The sequence below is a fragment of the Eleginops maclovinus genome, chromosome 5 (assembly GCF_036324505.1).
Source record: "Eleginops maclovinus isolate JMC-PN-2008 ecotype Puerto Natales chromosome 5, JC_Emac_rtc_rv5, whole genome shotgun sequence".
NCBI classification, from domain to species: Eukaryota; Metazoa; Chordata; class Actinopteri; order Perciformes; family Eleginopidae; genus Eleginops; species Eleginops maclovinus.
In genome coordinates, this window is record NC_086353.1 from 9,801,170 (window position 1) to 9,828,488 (window position 27,319).

Here is a 27,319-nt window from a genome sequence, read left to right on the forward strand (position 1 = left end):
ACACAGCTTCTCTGACTGCTTAGTTCTCAGAGGGATGACCAAACAACCGCATCGCTTTTAGGAGGTACTTAGCTTCAGGATTTTACAAGGCTCTCTTACAGTGGAAGTTTCTGGGGAAAAAACTAAAGTTTAGTGTGATACTCTTGATAACAGCGGAGAAAGGAAGATATGGAGCCAGATAAGGAAGGAAATAAAGAGAAGTCCCAAAACCTTAAGCTTGTTTCACACATACTGTAGTAAATTACTGGGTTAGCATTCAATACATCGCAAAGGATTCAAACCTTTTCCAAGTGCACTACATTCACAATCATTTTCTTCTTGCAGCTTTTTACCCGTGGCATGGCAATGCCCGAGCAGATGGGGTAAAAATCCAGGAGATGGCGGGAATGCAACACTTAGATGCAAACCAAATAAACTACGGGTTGTATGCTATGGAGGAGTTATCTTAATTTTTTCACCAGCATTGAGCGGCTGTTTTTGTCCAGTGCCCGTGGTCTTTTATCATGAATAATGATCAACAAGGTTGCGAGACAATTAGTGATTTTCCCTCCCGTAAATCTGAAATTTGCATTTCATTCTAATTTAATTCAATAATGTCCTCAGCAGTGTCTAATTGGGTGATTAGTTTGCTCGCTGTAAAGTACCTTTTGTAAGACAGGAAAAGCCCTTCCCTGTTTATACCTGCTCTGACAGTGCTTTCTTTTACATGAAATGTTACTTTGCCTTGAGGTGGAAATTTGGCGATAGAGATTTCCCTGATCCCTGATGCCTGCTCCCATTCACAGATGACTTCAAGGAGAAACTATTCCTGAACATTTTAAGGATAGCCTGCATCATTGAAAGTGCCTTTAATCAAACCCTGAACTTTTGTGTTGCATAGTTTGCACAACTGAGTCATCAGAAGGCCTCAAGGTCTCGCATTGAGAGCTTTCATTGTTCATTGACACGCTCTGCCATTGCTTGCATGCGGAAAGTTAGATGTGTACATTTCTGAAGTAGCCAATACTCTTGCAGGTTGTACTGGGAAACATTGAAGCACTGTTTGGGTAAATGCTCCACTCGTGTGTTGGAGTGATAACTTTCTTCCTCCCTGACCTTTGACCCTTCAGATTTGTGATAATCCTCTCCCTCCCAAGAGTATCGTGTGTATTTTTTTTTGCATACAAATAACCAAGTTAGGTCACTGTCCCTATTTCACATGGGTCTTAATTAGATTCAGTAAGTCTTTTTTTGAGCTGTGTTTTTAGGCGTGACTGTGTTTAATGGGCTGTTTATTCTCAATATACATACTCCACTATTATGACTTTATTAACGTCTAACTTTTTAAAGGTCAGGAGGAAAAGTCTGACAGTTCTCCTGTTTATGTCTGTCCAGAATGATCGTGTGCAATCAGGTGATGAAGTTCATCCTGGACCGGATAGACAAGGATGAGAGGCAGGAGGCCAAGAGGAAGAAGAAGGAGGAGGTGGTGGAGGCCAAAAGGAGGTTGGCCAACGCTAGCAAGCTCTCCTCGCTCCTTTACCGCCACAAAGAGAGCCTCAAGATGGAGATCCTGAAAAAGCGGGCTCTTCTGGACAAGGAGCTGCAGCTGGAGACACAGGTATAGAGGGACAAATAAGGCGGGAAGAAATTTGTGTCCATTCAAATATCAGCCATTGCATACATTTTCAAAAACTAGCAAATCGGTTTTAATAATGCATAAAGGTTTACATTCACAATCATGTATACGTGTGACAAATGCCAATAGAAACAAGTTTATTCCTCAAAGCACCCTTTGATCCCCAAGCTGCTCAGGGCATTATTTGCTCCTGTCAATGATTTCTATTCTAATTTCTATTAGTGTCTGGTTTTGTAGACTGGTCTTATTCGGTTGTTTTCTTGTTTTTTTAAAGCCTGTTTAGCCATACATTAGAGCCTATGAATATATTCTCAACCCATTTTTAACCCTATCTGTCTACACACTTTTCAGGAGGAGCTTAAGAGGGATTTGTTGCGGATCCGGAGGGAGAAGGAGAGGGCTCAAGCTGCTGCTCAACAGGCAGCCCAAGCCGCCGCCGCTGCACGCAACAAGCAGCAACACACTCTGGCACACACGCATGGCATCACCTCTCAACACCACCTCACCACGAGCCCATCCTCCACACACAAAAGGAAACGGGAGGATGAGAGAGAGAATGTGACGTCAGCAAAGTCCAAGAAGAAGAAGATGATCTCGACAACGAGCACCAAGGACAACAAAAAGGAGATCAAGCTCTACTGCGTCTGCAAAACGCCCTACGACGAGTCTAAGTATGGAAATGCTCTGTGGAGTTTAAATACTATATTACCCACAGATAGCCATAGGGTAGTAGGCACAGTAAAACAACATTTTAAATTCCTCAAAAAAGAAAAATGTCATGGCCCATTTGAGCAGTTGAACCTATCCCCCAACTTTTGTTGGAATTAAAATATTCAACTGCAGAAAATAAAGTGCCAGTTGGGATTCCTGTCCCACAAAAAGTCACAGCCCCTGTGGTGTCACTCTCTAATGGTCCAGAAACTATAAGGGTAGATTGATTGAACTCTTCTGACTGGGGAAACGCAAGCCTGCAGACTGCAGCAACAAGTGTGGAGCACTCATTCAGCCTGTAAGCAAGCACTGGTTGTAGAATCAACATTGGGACGAGTGATGGAATTTCATTCAGTGTTGATGATTGAACGACACTAAGGCAGCCGATTTCCTAACAATACCAAAGCAGGAAAACAACCCCCATTGCCATAAAAACAAAATACAGCAAACTCTTGCATCCTGCATTTTTGCTGTGAGCATTTACATTTTTTCAGTTGACAACTGGTTCCCTTTTTTATGCTTCGGATTTGCCTAATTTACACCTTTTAGATGTGGTTGTAACTTTACCATTGAAAAATACATGTTATCTATAACATTGAGGATTATGACTTACCAACCTAATTTTAAACACCTTTCTTTGGTCTATTTATTGACATATATTATATTGACAATTATCTGAGTACTGAGAGACATTTCTGACAAAATCTCTGTACCCTTGTTTTCCTCTCTAAAGGTTCTACATTGGTTGCGACCTGTGTACTAACTGGTATCATGGAGAGTGTGTGGGCATCACGGAGAAGGAGGCCAAGAAGATGGACGACTACATCTGTGTGGAGTGTAAACGGGGTCAGCAGACCAGCACGGAGGAACTGTACTGCATCTGTCAGACGCCGTACGACGAGTCCCAGTAAGGACATGCAGGGCTTTGTGTTTGTGCAGAGGTAGCACACCCTGCTTCTGGTGGGACAGGTTGTAATGTTTGCTTTAAATGCCAAATTGGGTTGAGGCATAACAATGTAATGTATATTTTTCCAGAGCACAAGAAAAGCTTCTCTTTTGACAGAAACTGAAAGCTTTTTTAATGTAAATTACATAAAAGAGCAAATTAGTGGTTGATCAAAACCATTATTTTTGTTGCTTGTGAAAATTACATTTCAGGTGTCTGCCCATCATCTTCACTGTGCTAATGTTTATTCTATAAATCACACTAGAAGTACATTGCAAACATCAAAAGTAAAAGTACTTCTTTTCTTCCCAGATTCTATATTGGGTGTGACCGGTGTCAGAACTGGTACCACGGTCGCTGCGTGGGCATCCTGCAGAGCGAGGCCAACCACATCGACCAGTACGTGTGTCCGCAGTGTCAGTCCACAGAGGACGCCATGACGGTCTTCACGCCGCTCACTGACAAGGACTTTGAGGGCCTGCGGAGAATTCTGCGTTCATTACAGGTAAACGGATATATTGTAACTGCACAAACACACATGCTTACAATGTACTGTACTCAGGGATGTAGCGGGGGTAAAAACGTAGGTACTACACCCAAGCTGGATACATTACCTTCTCAGGCAGGTTTAATACTCTTGATTAAGAATACAAATGAGGTTTCTGGTATTTTTATTTACTGTATTAAGCACTGGTAAAAATTAGCCTCAGAGATACGGTACCTCTATTCTTCAAACAGAAACGAGGTTAAACTGAATTCAGAGGAGGTTTACTCTCTACTATATCACTGTACAGGTAGCTAAAGATGTAGCATGGTAGTTTTATTACAAGAAATAGAGAGAATACTAACACAGCTCCTCATCGCCCTACTACAGTGTAAGAGCAGCAAACAAAAGTCCTCTGTGTGCGTCTTATCTGATGGGTTCGGCTCTCCGGAGCACTACTTGGACAGCTGCCTGGCCTCAGCATTTTTTTCTAGCTTTCATTTCTTTTCTCTTCCTTCTCATCCCTCTTCTACTCTCTGTGGCAATGTGTGTATGTGTTAGAGAGGGAGAAAGATAGTCAAACAGTAAGAGGGAACATCTGTGTTGACCCACCTGCTTCCAGTGTCATTTTCATGGTGCTGTTTGTTATTTCTTCATTGGTTTCAGCTTTCTCAAGTGTCTTGTCTTTCTGTTTATCTCTGTCTCACGACCCTTCCCTTCTCCGCAGGCACACAAAATGGCATGGCCGTTCCTGGAGCCAGTGGACACAAACGACGCCCCGGACTACTACAGGGTTATCAAGGAACCAATGGGTGAGTGGAGGGAATGTGTAAAAGCACACAAACACCAAAGGGAATAGAGACAACACGGTTGTAATGAATGTTTCCAGGCTGCTGAATTACTTGACGTTTCCTGTGAAGACCAGATACTCTGGAGCCTTTACTGTAGTCTTTATGGCGTTGAACGCATGTATTTGTTTACATAATGACCACATTCCTCACACTGCATTCTCCTGTATTATCACTGACCCACTGAGGGAAAACTAAAAATGAAATGCAAAACTACTGAAGTGCCATACAACTGTTGCAGATTTTAACCTATATATTCCCAAGGCATGTCATTGTTATTTTGAGGCTGATAAGAGTTCATTCAAATTAAGTTGGAAGTTCTTGCTTTTGCTAAAAACTAGGTTGTTTGTCGTTTTGGTGTTTATGGGGAAACTCTTAAAAACACAGTTGTAAGCCATCAAACTGTTAAGTGGCACTACAAAAATAAAATAACTCCCGAAGGTAGGGTTAGGAAGCAGTGCTGCTTTAACCGTTGGCATCTATTTCAGACACAGTTTAATAGAAGTATCAAAGGGAAGAAGTTGCCTAATATGTTCTGAATGCTGAGCTCTACAAAGTTAAGCTTCTTTTGTAGATTTGTTCCAACAGTTGGAAGGTTGACATTTTGTAATGTTGCACTTTGTGGCTCTGTAATGTAGGAACATATTGAGATAATGACTCGGGGAAATCCCTATTTGGAAGATTAAATTGCCTCAGTATTTTTCATTTCATAATTGCTGTAGGTCACTGGATCCAACATCCAGTCCCTGTATCTCAAACGCTGAAATACAGCCGCCAGGAGTCCGGCAGGGAGGAAGCCCTCCAACTCAGATCAAACTGGCCATGTAAATGTGGACTTGCGTCAGCAGGGCCTTTTTGAACTTCCACACAAACAAACCGTTAATGAGCTATTCCAGATCTGCCGGGCTCCCCGTGGAAAGGGAGCAGCCCCACACTTAGCTCCTGTTGGCCCGGGCCTGGAAACTTTAGTCCCCCCTCTCCCTTCCACCGCAAGAAAAAGACCTTGTTGGTTTAAAAAAAAAACAAGCAGCAGTTGGCTGGTGTAGCTGCAACCGTTGGTAGTTTTTGGAGAGTTTGAGATCAAATCCGATGACAGAGAAGAAGGGGGTCTTTGATATTGACCATGAGGGTTGTAAGCCTCTGGCCAGCTGGGTGGGGGTTAAGGAGGTTAAGAGTGTGATATGTTTGTTTAAAAAAGCAGCCCCAAGGACGCCGTGCAGAGCAAACCACGGGCAGGAACAGCGGATTATATGAGGCCCGGGCTGTTTGCATCCTCTCTATCTTATTTGTTTGTTTACAGTTTGATTTAACCTGGTTAGTGACACTAAGGTCTCCTATTTTATGCAAGACCCCGACTTGGATGCTTTTATTTGACACTCCGATTATGACAAGCTCCTCAGTAATGATGATTCAGTCGGGTCTCGGTAACTGATCTGGACGGCTGAAAAGATAGAGGTTGAAATGGTGAAGATGTTTGGGATTTTTGCTGTCACATATAAAATTATAAACTGCTCCTACGAAACATTTTTGAACGTTTGTCAAACACATGCCACATAAGCTGCAATTACTTTGAAGCAGGCATGCTGATTTGTGGAAAAAAGTCAATTACAAAAGCCAGATATTAATCTGTTGCTTCCGCGTTTTGTGGTGTTTCTGGCAAGAGTTTACAATTAAAATGAGTAGGGTTTTTTTTATTGATTTCTATCACATTCCACACGTACAATCTTCAACCAAAAACATTTTTAAATTCCATTTTCTTAGACCTTTCAACCATGGAGGAGAAGATACAGAAGCGCAAATACGTGAAGCTGACGGAGTTTGTAGCGGACATGACCAAAATCTTCGACAACTGCCGCTACTACAACCCCAGCGACTCGCCCTTCTACCAGTGTGCGGAGGTTCTGGAGACCTTCTTTGTCCAGAAACTCAAAGGGTTCAAAGCCAGCAGGTAAGATGGGGATAATTATGATGATCATCAGCACTGATAAAGAAACACAAAAATGCCGGAATTTGACTTTAATGAAAAAGGGGAGGCAGTGTAAGCCCCCGGGGTCAGAGAATAAAGTGGAGACTCATTAACAGCTCCAGCTGTGCTTGATGCACCGCTAACTCCGACCTCTGACCTCCATGGAGGTTGGGTGGATATACACACTTTCTCGAATGAGAGCGATAAAAAGTGTCAGCTGCTAGTTTATTGACTCCTTTGATTTCCTCGGACACCATGTTGTGCTTCCTCCTAACATCAAAATCATGTTTTTTTCCCCCGTTTTGGTTCATTCATGACTGAATGCTTACATACTTCTCTTATAGCAAGAAATTGTCATTAAATGGTGCCACGTTTAAATATCCAGAAAAACAGTAACATTTCAATAAGGAGATATATACTACACTTCTGTATTATTCAAAATGCCTGCCTGACTTGCTTAGAGCTCTGCACGTGATGCATGCCTGTCCCTCCCTACTTTATTATCGTACTGTATGAGCTTTCACTCACACCCTTGATCCTTCACAGTTTCATGTTAGCGTTGTTTTCATTCAGCCTGCAGTCAGCTGATTTTCCACCCATAAAAACATATCTGCTTCAGCTTTCATCGTACAATGTGAAGTTTCTCCACTGCCCTCGCCGTGTGATGTGATTGCTGTAGGTGGATGCACACTACAAGTTTTTAGCTTCAGATGTATTTACATTTATAAACAAAACGTGTCATTAATATGTCTTGCTGTTCTGTAAAATGGTTAACACTCAGAAAAGGTCGATCGTGGTTTGCATCCATCTGTGTGCCTAAACTGGTGATGTGCTGTGCTTCACCCGCCTGTATTTACACCATCCATTCCCTCTCTCTCTCTCTCCCTCTCTCTTTTCTCTTGCAGATTGTGATGTCAAACTCCTGGGTGCTGGGGTCACTCTTAAAACAAACAAAACAATAATTTGTTATCCTGGACATTGCTGTTTTTATTTGTTTAAAACAGCGTTCAAATCTTTGTAAGAAACGGATTTATCGAACCACACTTCGATGTGATCCTTTTTTTAATTTTTAGAAGAAAAGGAGAAAAAAAAGTGTCTACTGTCTAATAATGGCAGCCATGTTGGTAACATAAAGTATTCAAGGGAAAATGTATTTTCTTACACTTCTTGCAACAGATGAGCGGTATTTTGTCTATGTTTGAGTAGGATATAAGACAAAATATGAAGTTTGTCTCTTTCTTGAGATTCAGTTTTGAAAAAACACAAAGCTATTGATTTTGATTGTGAAATCAGTTCCACACACAGATAACTTATCTTTTAATTTGACAGGACTGTTTATAGTATTGGTCATAATACGCTGCAGCAGAACACTTTTACCTCATTTCTTAGCCAAGAATTAAAAAAAACATGCAACCATTATTAGTTTCATTTATTGGCTGTACCCGTTTATAATGTTATTTTATGTGCATATTATATCTTTTTGTGAAGGACTATTCTTATGTTCTAAAGGAAATAATGGTAGGATCTGTAAAGATAGATTGAGGGAAAATTAGGTTTAGCTTCCCTGTTGTTTCCCAAAATATGGCGAGCTTTACAGTCTCCGGTTAAAACAAACAGTCCTTGTTCATACTCTGTTGGGCCGACATCACAACACTTCGATAACATTTCACCAACATGGCTGCTTGGTCCATGTCAAAGTGTCTGACCCACTGGCATCCAATTCATGTTTTGTTTGTTTTAGTTTTTTTGTATTTCCCCTAGTGCATATTTTTGTCATATTGTAAAGCTTTTAATAAAAAAAAAAGGAAACACCAAGAAGTTTTCCAACAGTGTTCTTCCTCCTCTCTTTGCCTGTCTCTGTAGGTCTCATAACAACAAACTACAATCAGCTGCCTCTTAGCTCTCTACTACAATCCAAGTGTCAAAAAAGACAAGCCTTGTGGTTTCCTCTGAATGATTAAGCCCGTTGGTCCAAGTCGGGCTGCATCTGAACCTGAGCCCTCTCTGAAGGAGAGCACGCTCCCCGCTGAAAATCAGCTCGCACTGATGTCATGGCGCCCAAACCTTCGACACCTCCACTGCAGTGCTAAGAGGAGAGAGAAGCCCCTTTTCATCCATTGGGACATAATGGCAGAGAAGACCTACCTTCAGAAGAGGGGGACGGTGTCTGGCCGTCCGCTTCATCCCAACCAGCCATTCCTACCAGTGCATCCCAAACTCCAGATGGGGAACACAGAAAATGTGTGGGCTGGTCGGATGTTCAGGGGCATATCAGCAGCAGCAGACTCTACTTCTGTAGCTGATCACTAATTGTATGTATCCTATATAGCAAAGTGTCAGTGTGGGTCTTTCCTCCTAGAGATACAACTTTTATTTTTCCCGTCACAATTTCAATGACGCAAGCATTGTGTTTCATTGTGTGAAATCCCATTAAAGCATAGTCCCTGCCTCAAGTGGAAATGTCCATAAGGTCAAAATGATATCCCAGTTAATGCTTCACACCCATGTACAGTACCTCGGAGTTCATTCTTCTCATGATTAATGCCTCTCAGCCCATTTTATTGGTTGTTACACTTGGTACCCCACTGGAGAAACAATAACCAAATCAGTTTTTACAAGGGTTTTCTATGATGGTGTTTTGGTGTTTGGAAAAATGGACAGACGTTCAATTACTGCTGCACCTCCTCACCAATATGCGTATTTGGCATTTCCGCTTTACTGAGGGCTCTGAGGTGTAATAAGGTCCAACCTTCCACAGTGAAGCAATGTAGTAACTTGGTAAAATAAGTGAGTGTTGTTTCATTAATTTGAGACTTTAATCTCCTCCCCGAGTTCCGTAATACATTTTTCATTTGACTACGATGGCCCTCTAATGCAGTCAGTTTTCCAATGGTCGTTGTGCAGCAAATCTCAGGTGCACTGTTTCCTTCCTCGTTTCCTGCCTACAACCAGTTATATTGACTACCCTCCGTTGTGAAGCTCTGCATGGAACCCCGTTTGCAACTGGAGTTAGATATATGAAAAAGTTGTTAAGGTGACATTTACTTTTGGATAAGCATCACCACATATAGGTGGCAATAGACAGCACTTCATGGAGTTAATGAAGGTGTATTCGCTTCGTCTGAGGGCTGCCATGTTAATATTCAGAGGGTAAAAGAACAGGCCATCTCGTCCCACCACATCCTGCCCCTCTTCTGACCTTTTACCATTTTGTGTTCTTCTTTAATGTAAGTGAAGAATGTTAACTAGCTCTGTGCTTCATTAAACTTGACCCTCATGAAGGAAGTCAATGAAATGATGAGGAGTATGCTGGGCCTTCAGGGAAGGTCAAACATGTACAAGACTTAACTAACCCATGTGTGCTGTCCCTGCCGCCATACACACACCATCTCATCCAAATGCTATGTTTGTCAATGGCTGAGTCTGTTAGTCTCTCTCCCCTTATCTATCGGCCACTTCTTCCAACATATTTCATTGAAGTTGACAGGTTGGCTCACATATGTCTCTCAACTCGCCCTCAAAGCATGGTTAAGTAATTGGATAATGGACTTTTCCACTCAGCATCAACTCAGTTATGTTGCGGTCTGCGGCAGCATGTCTGGGAGTAAACTTTGAGTGGGGACTGGGGAGTCTTTGTACCGTGGGGTTTGTATGAACATTTTATAGCTGCATTTTTATCATATTTGGGAACATTTTTGTAATCTGTGATTATCAGTTTTGTAGGAGGGGAGCAGTCACAAGACACACTTGTATTTAAGTTGTTGAAAACCGTACAAAATTAAGTACATTTCTGTTTCAATCGGTTTGAGTTGAGAGATAATGTTGCTTCTGTCTTCTTTTCTGTTTATGTCTTTTTACACAAATGTCCGTCTCTTTGTAATCTTATGAAGATGTGTTTCATCCACAGTTTGTAATCTCTATTGTATATTATGGCTGTTCAAATATGTAGAGAAGACAGATTTTTAGAGCAGTAGAAACTTTTATTTTTCACTCTTTGAACCAGCAACTAAGCCCGCCTGTATATTTTACCTGTCAATTTTTTCTCTGTAATTGAAGTGAATTCTACATTTTCGGTGAGATTCCCCAAAATTGCTGCATATTGTGAGCATAAAGGTTTTGAACGGGGTAAAGTGACACAGTTAACTCTTGTAAAGAGTTTTTCTTCTTTTTGTAAAAAAACCAACCAGTTCAACATAACTTCTATATGGACATTGCATTTCTTGTATTATTTATTCATATCAATGAAAAGTTCTCAGTTTTTTTTTAGTAATGTTGAGAAAATGTAACTGCAGATAAAAGTACTCTATGTTTTTAACTGATTGTGGCAACTCCGAGAGATTCTCTTTTGTACTTGATAGGACATTTCATCCTAGATAATAAAGTAATGTTTTTGACACCGGCTTTCAAAAGACTTGTGTTTTCTTTTAATGTCTCTTCTCATCACATTTACACTTGAGAGCAGTCTGACCTTGTCATACCTTTCTATTCAAGTGTGTATTATTATCAAGCTTTTACAAATGTCTTGCTTTATTATTATGGACTTAACAGACATCAAAACATAACTTGGAAATAAAGTCAAGCCGTCGTCTTTGGGCTGTTGTTTCTTCTCAACTCTACAAGTCTCTTTTAATATAACAAATGAACAAAAGTACCCCAAAATACTATAATTTTATTTGCCCAAAAGGAAGCATATAAAAGGCAAACTCCTGAGTTCAAATATAGTTGAAAGGCTTTGTTAAATATATGTACTTCACGTAAAGACAAACAAATGACTATGTATTACATTCAACATGCACAGAAAATGGGAGAAACGGGGTTGAGTTAGGGCACTTTTTCCCCCGGCGGCCCTCAGTGAGTTGATCCTTACACGGCAATCTCAATCCCTTTTTAAGTCTTGTCACTCATCTAGAGCTGTGATGCTTTGATACTTGTGAATGCTGAAGGACAAGGTCATGACCTCCAACGCACTCATACAAACTCTTCCTGTGATCAAATTACCGTCAGGACACTTAAAAGTCCCCTCCCAGGTTGACCTTTCACTCTGCTCCAACACCCGTCACCCCCTTCTCCCACTCTTAACTCCCCACTCAAACCGCTAAATGAATCCAGAGGCTTGCATGGACGCTGCGAGCACTGCAGATGGCCACAAGCCCCAAGTGGTTTCAATCCACCAGCCTCGCCTCTTTCCATCACTCCCCCCTTGTGGCTTGGGGGCTATCACACAGGAAGCCACTTAGAGATATTCCCACCTCCCTCTCTCTTTTCTCCCTCCTTCTCCTCCTTTACATCCTCTGCGATGAGGAATGTCCTCCCGCTGCGATAGTAGCCAAGATGTGGAGCAGGCTCCTGTTTCCTGCCCGCCTGCATCTGTTCCCTCCAGCGCTGATCCCAGATAGAGGCTTCCTCGAGCCTGGGAACGCCAGGCCGAGCTGACAGACGTACAGAGGGGGAGAAAAGAGGCTTAGCCCTGCCTGCCTCAATGTCCAAGTTCCCAAGTACGTCTCTCTTCCCTGAGGCCAGACAGAGACCATGGTTGTTAAACTCCAATTAGAGTGTCTTACTTTTGAGGGGCTACTTCCCATGCAATCACTGGGAATGAGGATCAATGTTTCGGTCAGTGGGCGAAGTATGTGATAGAGTGGGTTGATTTAAAGACAAATAAAATCCTCACAGGGTCATTGATTACAAAACAAACACACATTTTTATTGGGTTTATGTATAATAAAGCCATATAAGCTTTCAGTGCAAGTTTTCCCTTTCATGACGTACTACAATCAAGCCAGGGTTTTCTGACTAAATAAGAAGCTATCCCTTCAGAAAGTCAACATCCTTTCACTTTGTCATTTTACATAACCATCTTTTTCTCCTCTACCTTCCCCCCTCGTCTCTCTCTTTATCTGATTCTTCCCAAATTCTTTAAATACCCCCTTATTGAGGTTTGGCCCTCCCAGAGGAGATTGTGTTTGTGTGTAAGCAAGAAAACAAAAACCAACCCAAAGAGGAGCTGTGACGGAGGCACTTTTCCAAGTCATGTGTCCAGGTGCGGAGAGGATCAGATTCCTGCGATTAGATTTATGGCTTAGTCCCTACAACCAAACACCCCTCCTCATTCAGCAAGGCCCTGTTTGATGTCCCAGGCTACTCAGGCAGATATTTCATTGTGGACACATAATTAAAGTAAGAAAAATAAGCCGCTCTCATGACAAGCAAAGGTCCTGTTCTCTCTCCCTTTAGCCTCCCTCCTCCTCCTCCTCCTCCTCCTCTGGGGTTTGTCGCTGCTTTTTCAGGCCCTTCATCCCCTCCCTTTGGTCCTAAGAATAATAATAGTGCATTTCCTGCTTAACAATAACAACCACAGTGACAACATGCAAGGGATTGAATGATATAAAACAATACTATTCGGTGCAATACCACATTTCCAATAATCCAACATGATTCAAATGTTGTTTTTGTAAGATTTGATTTAAGGTTCACACATATCCTAAAATGTTATAAGCAACTGCAATTATTTTGGAAAGGCATTCTGTTTTCTATGCAAAATATTTTTCTCTTCAGGATCATGTATAAGCTTTCTTGGTTTTTAATTGTTAGATGTATGTGCTATAAAGAGAATAAAGAGGCTGGATCTATGTATCTCCTAGCACAAATATTGACTCGTTAAACACGTGTAAAACAGAAACACCCCAATGATACTGCTAATACACAAAGATGGAATATAATGATTTTTTTTGATAAACTGATTCAGCTTAATGTTCCACTAATGAGCCAAATTTCCCTTTAAATGTCCACCAATTTTAAAGTGTTTTGTAGTCAGGGACTTCATGAACCAGCCATGAAAGAATGAGGAGTATGAGTGGAGTTGTTTCTATCAAAGTGTCAGTACTTCAGGAAAGTAACAGAGCATTAAAAAGATGAACAATTCCCTATGAAGATAAATCCAAGCCTTCCACAAAATGTCTTCTTCTGTCTTGCACAATACTGAGGGGTTGGTTATGATCAGTTCAGGTAAGCTGCATTGTCTCTTCCCCTGCAGCAGGGGGTGATAGTCCTATCGTTGGTTCACCTACACCTGGAGCGGGTGGCTTCCAGGGCTTTCTGGTGCCTCCGTTTGTTGAATCTCTTGATGTAGTTGTTGCTTCGCAGGAGGCCGTCTCCTGGCTTCAGTTTACCGCCCAGTAAGTTCAGGAGGTCACTGGGAAGATGGCGCCTCCGGTGGTAGATCTGACCCATTATGATGTATCTGGTACCTTGGGAACAATCAGGGGAACAATGTTGAAATTACTGGTAGAAAGAGAGGCACTAAAAATGTCTTTGTCTGTTCTCAGGAAAACTGAATTTTCGCATCCCACTTGAGAATATTTTGATGGACTTTGTTCTTAACATATACATGTATTTGTCTTGACGCTTGTACACATCCCATAATATACATTCTGTCTTGAGTATCATTAAAAAGACATTTTATATTCTTTGATAAACCACTCAAATGAATAACAACCATTAATAGGTACACCTTCACTTGTATTGCTCAGTCGATCCTCACCTAGCTTGATGTCAGGGCAGGGCTTGCTGCACTTGTAAGTGTCCAGGACCAGAAGGCGGACTTTGAAGAAGAAGCTGTCTGGTGTCACATAAAGACGATTCGTTTTGTAGAAGCCGTCACTGCTCACCATCAGTGTAACGAGGCGTACTCCTTTACGCAAGACATCGATGTCATGAACTATCCCATTCACAGCTGTTAAAGGAACATGAAAAATAAAAAGCTTATTGTAACAGTAACATTCATATGAAGTAAACAAGATGTAACGTGTTGGTTGAGTAACAAGCTTTAAACATAATGGTAGTCAGATTTTAGTTTTATTTATCAGGAGCTATATGCTTCCCCGTTTCCAGTCTGTGTGTTAACCTAAGCTAATATCCTGGCAGTAGTTTAATTTGTATTGTTCATGCATTAGGGTGATATAAATCTTCCCAATCCCCATCCCAAAATGTTAAACTGTTCCTTTAAACAGTTTCTTATAGTCTCAAATCACGTTTAGCTGCCACAGCTATATACAATATCAAACTTGCATGTTTAAGCAATAGATAGCAGAGGTGTGGACTCAAGTCACATGACTTGGACTCACTCGATACGAGTTTCAAATTTGATGAGATTTCGACTTGACAACATTTTAAAAGACGCTGACTTTTGAAACAATCAATGACTCGTGACTTCACTTAGACTTGATCCTTTTTACTAAAATACTTTATACCTTCCCTAACTCTGAAAGACTAAAAAGGCATCAACTGGATGAAAGGCAAATTATGAAATATAAACCAAATATATGACCAACTTTATATGTTATATATGACCAATCTTTGTGTCTTGCTGGATACATACCAAACTCACTGTAGCAGTAATACTCTCTCTCGTCCTTCTCCTTCCTGCACTCACTCATGCAGAAGGCATCATGTGTGAAGTCAGACTCTGTGGAGAGGAAGACAAGCAGATGATAGGATGGAGGGATGAGGAAAATAAAGAGTGACTGTCTGCTGCCATGCCTGTAGGAGCCAGACTCTCATTCCAGTGTCATTAGAAAAGGACAAGGTTGTCATTACAAAACCCAGGCGTCGCATTCCTGCGCATGGGACTGCAGGAGGCGGTGTGTGTGATGGGATTACATCCGTGTGGCATTTTCCATTTTAATTACAACATCAGGGACCTTCTCACTTGCTTTGCATCAGTTTTCATTACAACCTCGCTGCACACAAAGGGAAACACTGACAGCCAGATGTGAAGGAGGTGGTTGTAATTAGTGGTGGGGCGGTGGAAGGGTAAAAATCATCACAGTCATTATCTCACTCTGAGTGAACTCTATGAACTCTACGTGTTAGTGTATACGATATCACTATATACTGTGAGATCCAATGTATATATTTATAATTTCTTTTTTGGGTACTTCATATGCTTTTTTTGGTCCTTTTTGTAACTCTCTATTAATTATACTGGAAATACATTTTGCATTAGAAAAAATTCAAAATGGACCTGTTTTAATTCAGTGACTAATACTAAAATACTGTTCTAGGTAAGAGTCATCTGTCGTTATTTCTGATTTTAGATACTATTATATCGAGCATCAAAGATAAACTCTTGAATAATTTCAATCTTTAGAAATAAGTCATGCTAAAAGGGGAGCTTAAAAATAATACAGCTCAAGCGAAAAACTAATTTGGATTAAAATAAATATTACAACTACTCTGTATTAATAGGCTGCACAGGTCTACCTCAAGGCCAGGACATAACAAATCTTATGGGGTTGACTAAAGAAGTTCTTAGTCAACTAACACTCAAATGATTTTGTAGATTAATTGAGTCGTTTATTCAATCGTCACATGTGTTAAACTTAGTTCCTCCACAATGAATCATGCAAAAGCACCATTTTAAATCTTGTGTTCACCAGAGATCGGCGCTAAGGTTTTTGTAAATAAGTCAGCTGAAGCATGAATAAAGCATTACAAAGCTTGACTAAAGGTATCTAAGACAAGACACCAATGAGCAATTAAATGATTTAAAGAGGTCAGCCCTTGAATCCTCCCTTACCTCGCCTCAGGATGTCGAACTGGTAAAGCAGGCTGGAGGAGCGCCGGTTAAAGACGACAGGCGGGCGGCTGTTGTTCCGGGATGCTGCACCGACACCGGACTGGTAGAGGCTGGACTTCCCTGGCCGGTTCTCCTCTTGGTCCAGCCGTCTATTGGGGGGATCTCTGCGCGGAGAAGGCGCCGGTTGGTGCGGTTGAACCTGGGGTGGTGTGTGAGGTGGACCCCTGGGCCTGGTGTTGGGGTTTCCCTCTGTTTCGCTCTGCTGAGGAGGGCTGAGGTTGGACTGGGAGTCCTGGGTGGGTTTCTGCACAGTGGGGTTGATGGCAGCAGCTGTAGCTCCTGTCAGCAAGGTTTTGGGAAGCAGACCTGCAACTTCTCCTCTGGTTTTCTCACTGTTGTGCTCCACCAGACGGTCGCTCTTTGGGCCTTTTTTGCTCTTGTTGTGGGGGCCGTGGTGGCGAGGGATGGGAGCGAGGTCAGTGTGCTTTGGCCAGACAGCAGAGGGAAGAGGATGGAGGTTGAACTTGGACTCGCTGGTTTTGCTGCTCTTCTCGAGAAGCTCATTGATGGGCAGGGAAGGCTCTTTGACCAACATCCGGGTCTGGTTGATCGGAGATTGATCCACAAAGCTGGTCTGACCCTTTTCTATCAGGGTGTACAGCTCTGGGTCGGCACAAACAAAACGTTCACTTAGAAATGTCTATCAAGTTGCGTTATGATAATGTGATATAAAAGCCACTGTGCTCCTACAGTAACCTACAACAATATGGATTAATTTCATTTGCAAAACACTTCATTCAATTTTTGAATATTGAATGGTTTAGGGTCTTTCCTAAGCTTGGTTAATACAAACACATATTTATTTTAGTACTTTATCATGTTATGTAGTTGCTGTCATTGTAAGAACTTAACATTTTACTCTACAGAATAACACTCATTGAGGTTGGAAAATGGTTGGTTGATGGCAAATGTCTTCATAAATTGATAAAAATCTACAGCTCGGATTTGAACGTTCTCTTTTTTTCAATGAACCAATTGCAAAAAGTCCACAATCAATCACAGTTGTGAAATAATGTCAACTATTTCCACTTAGCATTGCATATACACATAAGATGTTTTGAGAATATGAGTAATACTTCCTCATGGCATATTTGCAGACACAATTGCCAGGGATTATTGCTGCTATTTGTACGTTTTTTTTGTTGACAACTGAAGTAATCAACATTGTATGTGTTAGATCTCAAACCACAGTTTTTAACAGTAAACAATAAACATGCTGCTGTGAAATGTTTAAGACTATTAGATATCATTCTAAAAATAAAGCAACATCTAAGGCAACAACTGATAGTGTAGGGAGATGAAATTCATGTTCCCCTGAATAAGTAAAAATGTTAAAATAATACAAAAACTAATCAAAAGTTCACTCACCATTGACATCATGCTCCTCTGTCTTGTAAAGAGGAAACTCCAGGAACAAGAGAAACAGAATAATCCTGCCTGTCATTGTGTATGTTCAGTGTGGACACACGTTCAGCTCTGCAGCAGAGAGGGGGGAGTCCTGGGACTTTTATACGGCTGCTCAGGAATGAGATGGGATGGGGTGCAAAGGGAAATGGAGGTGGGACGTCCCTAGCACAGAAGTAAACATTTCGACATGACACTTCTTTCATTCATAAATGGTTGTAAAAAGGTGCAAATGGTTGTTTACACATAAGAGGGGAAATGCGACTTACTTAAGTTGTTTACCAAGTAGATTACTTTATATAAAACATAACTAGGTTTACTTCTTACCAGGAGGTTTTAAATCATCTTAATTGATGGCATTTTTGTGGCTAGTATGAAATAGGGTTATCACGACCCGTCATAGCAACTTCTTTAACATTAGCCAAACCTTGATGCAACGTGGTGGAGGTGACCTGATTTGCTATCAATGAGTCTTCACTGCCTTCTGGTGCTCACAGAGGGACTGCAGCACATCAATTCATTACCATCTTCGGAACCTTTTTTCTAATTATAGAACACCAAACTAAAACAATCTGATAAAACTCAAATAAGTGTGAATCGAGTGTTTATTGTTCTGTAAAAGTCATGATTTATAGTTGGAAAACTGTTGAAAACATTAAAGTATACTAGACTAAAACTGTATCTTGGAAAAACAGCGTTCAACGGTGTAGCCTAATATAGAAAGAATAACAATTAAGTAGAAGCAGAACCATTCCTACTTTTTTACTGAAGCTGGATGACGAGTTTATTATTTTTGGTGCAGTCCCTCAAGGTGAGTATTGGAGAGTTTATATCAACGTACAGTCTATGTCTGCAACATGCAAGGCAAACGGGACTTTACAAAAAAGAGGTAGTTCAGCTAGTGTTTCCTGGCACTGGAAACGTTTTTACAGTATTGATAGCCTAACTTTCTATGGTGGAGGTTAGATTAACTAATTGAATTTAATCATTAGACCTCGCTGCCCTCTGATGGCCAGAAGGAGAGGTTGCAGCATGCCTATAATGGGTCAAACTAGATTAAATGCAGCAATTAAGGCCTACCTGTACTTCCGGTTAATACTTTCAAAATACAGAGTTTAAGGCCTTTCATCCTCACGCAAAGTTGTCTCGTTAGTTTCTGGTACTAATAAGTGGACTAACATGAAATGTTTGTGAATATAGGGGTGCTTCAGGCTTTCTAGTCTGATGCCCTTAGATTTCATGCATTTCAGCAAAGTATGCTCAGTTCAAATGGCACTTTTGTGGATGTATTTTCAAGACTGTGTTCATGCTCAGCTCTGACTGCATTTTGCACATACTTGCAAACATGTCTGCATAGCCCTCCACTTTAGAATACAATTCACTGTAGTTTGCAATACATTGCCATATTTTCATTGTGTTTTTGTTTTTTTAAGCTTTTAAGGTTCATTGTATATTTAAATTAGAATTTTATGTAAATACTTTTTTAATTGTAAATAGTTTCTTAAAAATACTTATTTTTATTATCTTTATATGTTTGACCTACTTTACAACTTATGTTCCCACCACCAGAAACCAAATCAAATTCCTTGTATGTGTAAACGTACCTGGCAATAAACTTGATTATATTTGCAGGATAAGGGTCATTGTCATTGCTATTTAAGGTTCAGATCATAATCTAGAAAGTTAATCGCATTAATCAATGGTGTGTGAATTATCACCTGGCTAAAATCATTAAAAGACTGTTTATGTGAGATGGTATGGAACAAATTGTATTGGACAAATTGATAATGTCGATATATACAAAGACATTATTATATGAATTAATCCTAATCATTGTGCAATTCCTTCTGGATATACTGAAGCCCTGAAAAGGAATTAAATGCGACCCAGATGGGACTCGAACCCACAATCCCCAGCTCCGGAGGCTGATGCCTTATCCATTAGGCCACTGGGTCATTACGTGGCTAGATGTGGAAAACAACATTTTTGAAAACGACCTATCAAGACCAAAGCTATTACTGAAGTACAGTGAAGCATCAACGATACGAACATGACATTATTATTGAAGGAACATTTTACCCACGATATATATTTCATATGTGGCCGCAATGACGCACAATGAAAACCACTATAAAATTGTATCGCGATACTAACAGCGGTTGCCTTTGACAACGGCTTTGTTGTTTGAAGCGTTTTTTTTTTTTGCGTGGGTGATGAGGCGGGGCATGTTGTCCGACTGACCAATCAGAACTCGGAAAAACCAGGGAGGTATATAAATGACGTCAGGTCTTTTGTAAAAAAAAAAGAAAAAAAAGAAAAAGAAACTACACCATCTCTGTAAGGTAAGCAAGACGCACATGCTTTGTGGCTAAATGTACATTTTAAACAAATGTGTTGTTCCATTCAGAATTTAAATGTTTCTATTGTGATTGTAATTTAGTCTACTACCGTGGTTTCAGAAATTATAGCGGGGTTTTGGATGTTGGATTAGCGGACAGGCTGCTACGGGCCACATGGTGTTAGATAACCGGCTTGGCTTCTATTAGAGCGGGTGCTAGCATTAGCTCATATACCTCCTACAAGCTAGCTAAGACGAAGTGATCGAGTTGGAGGTTTGGAAAACAGCCGTTGTAACGACCTTTTTGTTCCTAACGTCAATTATATTTTTTTCAACAGGGAGTGCCTAAACGTTGCAATCGACGATCTTGTTTAACGGTCAGGAATGTCAGCTGGCAACGACAACGGAGATCGGCTCACCCAATTCAAAAACAAAGGGAAAGATGTGAATGTAAGTTCTTCAAGAAACAGCCAGCATTGTAACATAGTTGACGTAGCTAATGGTAAATGACATTCAATCATATTTATTATATTTGTATCGTTATATCGGCTTCTTCAGGAGCTTAGGCGCAGGAGAGCAGAAGTCAACGTGGAGCTGCGCAAAGCGAAGAAGGATGATCAGATCCTGAAGAGGAGAAACGTCCAGACCCTGCTGGACGAGCCCACCTCTCCTCTCCATGAGACGGATCCCAACGCACAGGTACAGCAGCTACTTTTGGTCAGCTCTACTACTCCTCCTTTCGAACAATATAAAACTACTATTTGAAGGAGCATCGAAAACATGACGCACTTGATATAAATACAACCGTTTTCCATGTATGAAACGTTATTTATTTGGTTGGCTATAGGTTACAACAAGTTACAATGACAACAACTTACGCTCAACCTAGAAAACCGCCTGATTAAGTTGAACCATAAAAGCTTGCTCTGTTGTATAGGAAGTGGCTGAAGGTCAATGAGAAAGTGTCTATTTGCAAATGTGAATGTTTTTCCACTTCATTTTAAAATACTTCCCTCGTCTATTAGGGTTGAATGACTCCTAAAATGTCATCGAAATTGCAAGATGGACTAGTATATTAACACATTTGCTGGAGGCAACTAGTTCTAAAGGCAGAACACTCTCAATTAAGATTTGTACCCGCTAGAAATCTTTGTTTTTGAACACATCCCACTAGAATAAAAAAAACGTAAAAACATTTCTTTCAAAATTCTGTCCCAGGTTCACTTGGCAGATAAGTAACCTGCTTCTGTTTCTGTGTTCACAGCCTCCTCAGCACTGGACTGTGGAGGAGATAGTGGATGGTATCAACAGCCAAAATCTAGATCATCAGCTGCAGGCCACGCAGGCAGCCAGGTAAAATCATTGTCGATGTTTCCGACAAACTTCCATCATGTTACCATGTCTTATTTTGAACACCAGTGCAGTTTATATTTGGTTCTAATTTGAATATTTTGAATATTTACTTTCTGTTTAGCAGAGGGGCCTACAAATCATTCTCATAAAGCACATTAAGCTGCCCTTTTATTTACTGAAATGTGTTATATAGATAAAGTTGATTAATAATAACTACATTGGAAATCAATGTTTTCTCAATCTTGTTAAACTGAAATAACCCATCAAGCTAGTTGTTACTTGAACATGTTTTTATAATGCTACAATAGAGTTTCTCTTTCATTAAAGTTACCTTCCCATTTATGAATCCCATTACTGTATTATGTGTCGATGTACAGGAGGCTCCTCTCAAGAGAAAAGCATCCACCTATTGACAACATCATTACTGCCGGCCTCATCCCGAGGTTTGTTAGTTTTCTGGCATTGTCTGATTGCCCCCCCATCCAATTTGAGGCAGCCTGGGCCCTGACCAACATCGCCTCCGGTACCTCAGACCAGACCACTGCTGTAGTGGATGGAGGGGCCATTCCTGCTTTCATCAACCTGGTGGCATCCCCCCACCCTCACATCAGCGAGCAGGCCATTTGGGCCCTGGGTAACATTGCAGGTACGGTTTGCTTACCACACTCAACATCTCTTTGTCTTTCAGTTCTGTCCTTCCATTTCACTGTCCTGCACTGTTACATTGTTCAGCTTGCCTAGATAGCGGTGATGTGGAGATCTGTGGCCGTTTTTCTGTGTGGTGATACTTTCTTTTGTTTTGCACTGAGATGTTGTTGGTCTCTAGAAGCTAAGATATTGAAGGGGGTAGAAATGAATGTAATAGGCTGTTTCCTAAAAAGTGTGTTGAAGTTAATTGTCCAGTGACGTTTCATGTGGGATGTACATGTCATGGGGTAAATCAGCTCTGTCCTTGTATTTAGTAATTTAATTACACATTCCTACTTTTTTAAAATAGTAATATTAGCTCTAGAATGCTCAACAACATTATAATTCTTATTCCAATACCTCATTTAGTAACTCCTTTTATTTAAGCTGATATTATTTAGTTTTCTGTTCTGATGGCCCATAATTGTGAATGTATTTTCCAGGTGATGGATCCAACTACAGAGACCTAGTGATCAAACATGGTGGTCTCAATCCCCTCCTTGCCTTGCTGGCAATTCCTGACTTGTCTGTGTTTCCTGTAAGTTGCAAATATTATTGGATTGCCTATACTTACAGACCAGACCTAACTTTAAGTTCAACTGAGGCACATTTGGTGTCAACAAGGCTCATCAGCCTGCAATGTGACCGTAAGAAATGTCATTTAGGGATTTGATAGTGTTGTCGATGACCCTAATGTTTTGGAAATGTTGAAAAACTAACAATGAAGATGTTTCTAAAACTGTTGTCAGTATCTATTACATCTACTATCATGTTTTGACACTGATGTTGAGAAATAACACATGGCTCTAAATCCATCACACCAGTCTGGCTACTTGCGCAATGTCACCTGGACGCTGTCCAACCTGTGTCGCAACAAGAACCCAGCCCCGCCTTTGGCAGCGGTGCAGCAGCTGCTTCCAGGCCTGGTGCGCCTCCTTCACCACGACGACAGGGAGATCCTCGCCGATACCTGCTGGGCTGTGTCCTACCTTACTGACGGCTCCAATGAGAGGATAGAGGTGGTGGTGCAGGCCAGCCTGGTGCCCCGCCTGGTACAGTTGCTCGCCTGTGGAGAGCTCTCCGTTGTGGTACGTGTAGTGTTAAGTTTGTTCATGTCAAAAGTAAATGGTGTTTGTAACGGAATTTAGTGCATTGTACAATAAGATCTCGTTTTTTGATCAGGTGTAGCTTGCTTCTGTTATGTCTTTTGTAAGGATGTTTTTTCATTGGCAAAAATATGAATGGAGCACAATTCTTAATTTACTAGGTTTATTATTAAATCATATGCTTAACAGAGTTATTTAATTTTCAAAGGGTGTCTGGGTATGAGTCACATTATCATCCCCTCAGCCCTACTATAGAATGTTTCTCTATTGTAAATACTAAATCCAATTGATTTGCTCTTTTTTACCTCCCAGACTCCAGCCCTGCGGTCCCTTGGCAACATAGTGACTGGGACAGACGAGCAGACTCAGTGTGTGCTGAATGCAGGTGCACTGGCCATGTTCCCAGGCCTGCTGCGCCACAACAAGCCCAATATCCAGAAAGAGGCTGCCTGGACCTTGTCCAATATCACTGCAGGCAAGGAAACCCAGATCCAGGAGGTTATCAATGCAGGCCTGATGCCCATGCTGGTGGAGATCCTCCAACAGGTCAGAGCAGCACACATAAAATATATATTGCTGTTACAATAGACCAAACGAGGAACACATTTATGTTTATCACATTTATTAATGAATGCTTATTAAGTTTATCTTTACGATCTGTAATTTATCTCTATACTTTTCTCTGGCCTACAATATCATGCGTCATGTCTGTTTAGGGAGATTACAAGACTCAGAAGGAGGCAGTGTGGGCAGTCACCAACTATACCAGTGGTGGGACGATGGAGCAGGCGGCCTACCTGGTCCAATGCAAGGTCCTGGAGCCTCTGCTCAACCTGCTGACCGCTAAAGACAGCAAAATTCTCTTGGTCATCCTGGATGCAATCCAAAATATTTTACAGGTATATTTTCAAGACCATGTTGCAATTTTTACATTGGAGTACAGCAAGTTTGTTTTTGATGTTATCAAAATACTGCAATTAATCTCAGTGTATCGTGCACAATTACTACTGGATTCAATTATAGGTAATTTCTCCCATTATTCAGTACCACCAATTTTTGGTGGGAAAGGTTAGAGTATCATTGTGTAGCAAAACAGTTCTGCAGACACAGAATTACATCAAAGCACACAGTAGGAATCACAATTTTAAAATGAGTTTAAGCTTAAAATGCAAACTTTAAGGGAGCCAGCAATGCATAAGGGATTAAGATCTGATGGTATAATACTGGAAATGAAGGTTTAACACTGTGGTTTTTTGGGATTAGGAAACATGAAGATTTGCAGAACTTAATCCCAGTTACTTTAAAGTCAGAATGTAGCAGCTGGATTCTTGATAGTCACATGATTGGCTACAGGTTTATCTTTTAGCAGGCAATTTTTAGGCTTACCCTTTACCGTTTCCCTTTCTGCACAGATGGCATACAAAGCTGGCGAGGTTGAAAAACTGTGCCTAATGATTGAGGAATTGGGTGGTTTGGACAAGATTGAGACACTGCAGACCCATGACAATGAAGCTGTGTACAAGTCATCTCTCAACATCATAGACAAATACTTCTCTGAAGAGGTGAGTGTTTCTAAGAACTGACAATCGACTCAAATCATGGCTTATGTGAACAGAAACTTGCATACGAATGATTGATGGTTTGTTACTTGTTCTTATATTTTATTGGGTGTCATACTTTCCTGGTGAAATCACTAAATGCCTTTTTTTTTTTTTTAATACAAAATGTGTTGAGTCTTTTAATGTTACTCCATTCCCAACACACCCTTTCCTAGCGGACAGAAATTGTTCTAGTCCACAAAATACTTAATAATACTGTACATTAAATGATGCTCAAAACTATGGTTGGTTAATCCTCTAACGCTGCTATTCTTTGGTCCCTCTTGTCTTTCAGAATGAAGAGGATGATTCTGTGGTTCCTGAGGCTACTGCAGACTCCTATACCTTCCAGATCCCTGAGGACCAAAGCACTTTCAAGTTTTAATAGAGCAGCTTTCCCTTTGTAACATAAAAAAAAGAAATTCATACCATGTTGATATTTTTGTATTTTTTTTTTTTTTAGACATTTCATTCTTGTACGTGACAGTACAAACAAAAATATCCCTGATTTGAGAAAAAAATCTGTAAATAAATGTTCCTCGTGCAAACGTTTTTTCTTTCTCGATGAAATAGGGGGAAACGTCCCTACATTTATTGGTTGGATAATGTGAAGGTGAGGCTTTAAGAAGGAATTATTATGCATGCTGGAATAGAAAGTAGTGATCTGTGTCCATATCACCACTAGGTGACACTGTGGTTATTCTCCATACTTTTGAGACTATATGTTGTAAGGGCCTTGCTATTTCTATAGTTTATTTTATGAATGAAATCTGTCATTCAACTGTTTCACAATATCTCAATATATGGCCACGATGACTTGTATCATATATGAAATGTAAGGAAAGAGCAGAATTAGACTTGGACACACTTGTGCTATTTACTCTGCTGTAGATCTGAATTCAAAGAATCGGCAGGAAAAATTGCATCATTGGTAGTGCCAATTGGTCGAATGTGATATCTTGTTAAATGGCCTTATGATTTTTATTTTTATGAAGGGGGGAAAAAATCAACATATGTATAAAATACTTACTGTAGCTGTCAGTTCTGTTAAAATGGATAAACGAGCCCCCCCCCCCCAAAAAAAATCAGATGTCCACTTATGGAAATTACCCCCCTTAACTCGTATTTAATAGTAATCCAGTCTGGATAATCCGTCTTGCTATAGTCAGGGTAAAATAAATGATCTCCTAAAATATTGTTGTTGCAGGAACAGTCTGACTACATAACATATCAAACTATCCAGATCAAGTTAAATTTAAGATGTGTAAATATGATTTTACATTCTATTTTGATAAGATTTGGACCACTGCATTGAGGTTTCATTTACTTAAATCATGTGATGTTTCAATAGTAGGTGTATGGAAAATACACTTTTACTGAAGATGCCTCAATGAGCATTGGCTAATTTTAATGAAAGTAACAAGTGGACAATCTATTTTGGAAAAAAAAGGGGCAAGTGTATATATCCAATTGACATTTCATATATTATATTAATACTGGAAATGATTAACATCTCCTTTGTTGTTGCTAGTAGTAAAAACATCTGATGGAGCTTTTATTTTGAAATGTACCGGATGTGCTCTCAGTGTGCAGTCATGACCACCATCACGACCAGCTTCAGTTAAAGCAGCACGGGCACAGAGTGGACGCCTGTCTGGATGGAGGGTACATCGTCCTCTTGATTTTCTTTTATGAGCACCCGTTGCTCTGGGCTTCAACGGCATTTTGGGACGATATTACTGAGTTGCATTTTTTACGTTAAAGGGGCTCATATGATATTGTAATTCCAGAGATGTTATTATGATACATTATGCTGCATACAGAGATTTGCTATGCTGATAATACGAGCTACCCCGTGCTAGCAGAGGGATTGTTTTGGGAGATACCTTTTTGAAACTCATACGCTGACACATGAACTAGACGCTTTTTGTGCTTTTTTCATCAAGCTGGAACACAAAGGGGAATGTCTAGCCAAGGAGTTAGGAGAAATGGCCCAGTAAAGCTGCGGTTGACAGGTAAGCACATTTAAACCCCCTCCTGTGCCGACGCCGCTTGGAGACCTTAGCATGTTAGCCTGCTAGCTTACTAGGCTAACATCTGCTCATGGTGCCGCTGGACACTGGCGCGTTTGTGTGTGATTTTTAAAATATTCCAATATTTTTTTATCTAATCTTTATTTCATCTTCAATTTTATTTCACATATACTCACGTTATTTTACCTGGCAGCATCGAAATACAGCCAATGAGCCTAGCTCGTTAGCAAACATTAGCTGTGACAACATCGCTGTTTATGTTTCATTAACATAGCTGGCTAACGTTACTTGGCATCATTACTAATTACATTCTTTCATAGGTTTGCTTAGATTAAATACTCGAGCTGAATTGGTGTTAATGATTATTTATTCATAAAGTATCCTGGAGTAATTGAGTTATTCATATCTGTATTGAAAAATAGCAATATCTTACGTTAATCATCCTTTAGTATTGTTTTCTGTGTGCTCATGTTACACGAACACTTCAGAAGGTATTGATTTTACTGTGTGAGGCTTTGGGTTTTAGTGGACGTGGAATCACAACTGCTACCTAAAAAAGCCGACATCATATCGCACACTGGTGCCATCAT

General features: G+C 40.5%; 4 protein-coding genes and 1 non-coding gene across 6 annotated transcripts in view; 3 read left to right on the forward strand and 2 right to left on the reverse strand.

Moving 5' to 3' along the window:
- LOC134865078 (nucleosome-remodeling factor subunit BPTF-like) overlaps positions 1-10,974 on the forward strand; it is a 43,241-nt gene extending 32,267 nt beyond the window's left edge. Inside the window, 7 exon segments of the mRNA XM_063884480.1 lie at positions 1,375-1,600; positions 1,970-2,289; positions 3,063-3,236; positions 3,588-3,780; positions 4,487-4,571; positions 6,369-6,555; positions 8,437-10,974. Coding sequence (XP_063740550.1) covers positions 1,375-1,600; positions 1,970-2,289; positions 3,063-3,236; positions 3,588-3,780; positions 4,487-4,571; positions 6,369-6,555; positions 8,437-8,473 — 1,222 coding nt within the window. The 3' untranslated portion in view covers positions 8,474-10,974.
- A 1,277-nt stretch (positions 10,975-12,251) lies between these two features.
- Positions 12,252-17,693, reverse strand: LOC134865079 (UPF0450 protein C17orf58 homolog). Its single transcript, XM_063884481.1, has 5 exons — positions 17,579-17,693; positions 16,151-16,813; positions 14,951-15,037; positions 14,114-14,305; positions 12,252-13,820 (listed from the first exon to the last, which is right to left on the reverse strand). Exons 1-5 carry the CDS (start codon positions 17,652-17,654, stop codon positions 13,633-13,635), a joined length of 1,206 nt encoding a protein of 401 aa, XP_063740551.1. The 5' UTR covers positions 17,655-17,693; the 3' UTR covers positions 12,252-13,632.
- Positions 17,694-19,496: 1,803 nt separating this feature from the next.
- On the reverse strand, positions 19,497-19,569 carry trnar-ccg (transfer RNA arginine (anticodon CCG)). The gene has a single exon. It is a non-coding gene; the product is annotated as a tRNA-Arg (tRNA).
- A 355-nt stretch (positions 19,570-19,924) lies between these two features.
- LOC134865267 (importin subunit alpha-1-like) lies at positions 19,925-25,244 on the forward strand. Its single transcript, XM_063884754.1, has 11 exons — positions 19,925-19,956; positions 20,291-20,402; positions 20,511-20,651; positions 21,217-21,305; positions 21,683-21,951; positions 22,436-22,530; positions 22,817-23,080; positions 23,411-23,644; positions 23,815-23,997; positions 24,511-24,660; positions 24,992-25,244. The coding sequence occupies exons 2-11, from the start codon at positions 20,337-20,339 to the stop codon at positions 25,079-25,081; spliced, it is 1,581 nt and encodes a 526-aa protein (XP_063740824.1). The 5' UTR covers positions 19,925-19,956; positions 20,291-20,336; the 3' UTR covers positions 25,082-25,244.
- A 1,096-nt stretch (positions 25,245-26,340) lies between these two features.
- LOC134864652 (E3 ubiquitin-protein ligase SMURF2-like) overlaps positions 26,341-27,319 on the forward strand; it is a 50,173-nt gene continuing 49,194 nt past the window's right edge. For both annotated transcript variants that reach the window (XM_063883811.1, XM_063883813.1), the window contains exons 1-2: positions 26,341-26,361; positions 26,643-26,711. In XM_063883811.1, coding sequence (XP_063739881.1) covers positions 26,355-26,361; positions 26,643-26,711 — 76 coding nt within the window. In that variant the 5' untranslated portion in view covers positions 26,341-26,354. The remainder of the gene's footprint in view (positions 26,362-26,642; positions 26,712-27,319) is intronic.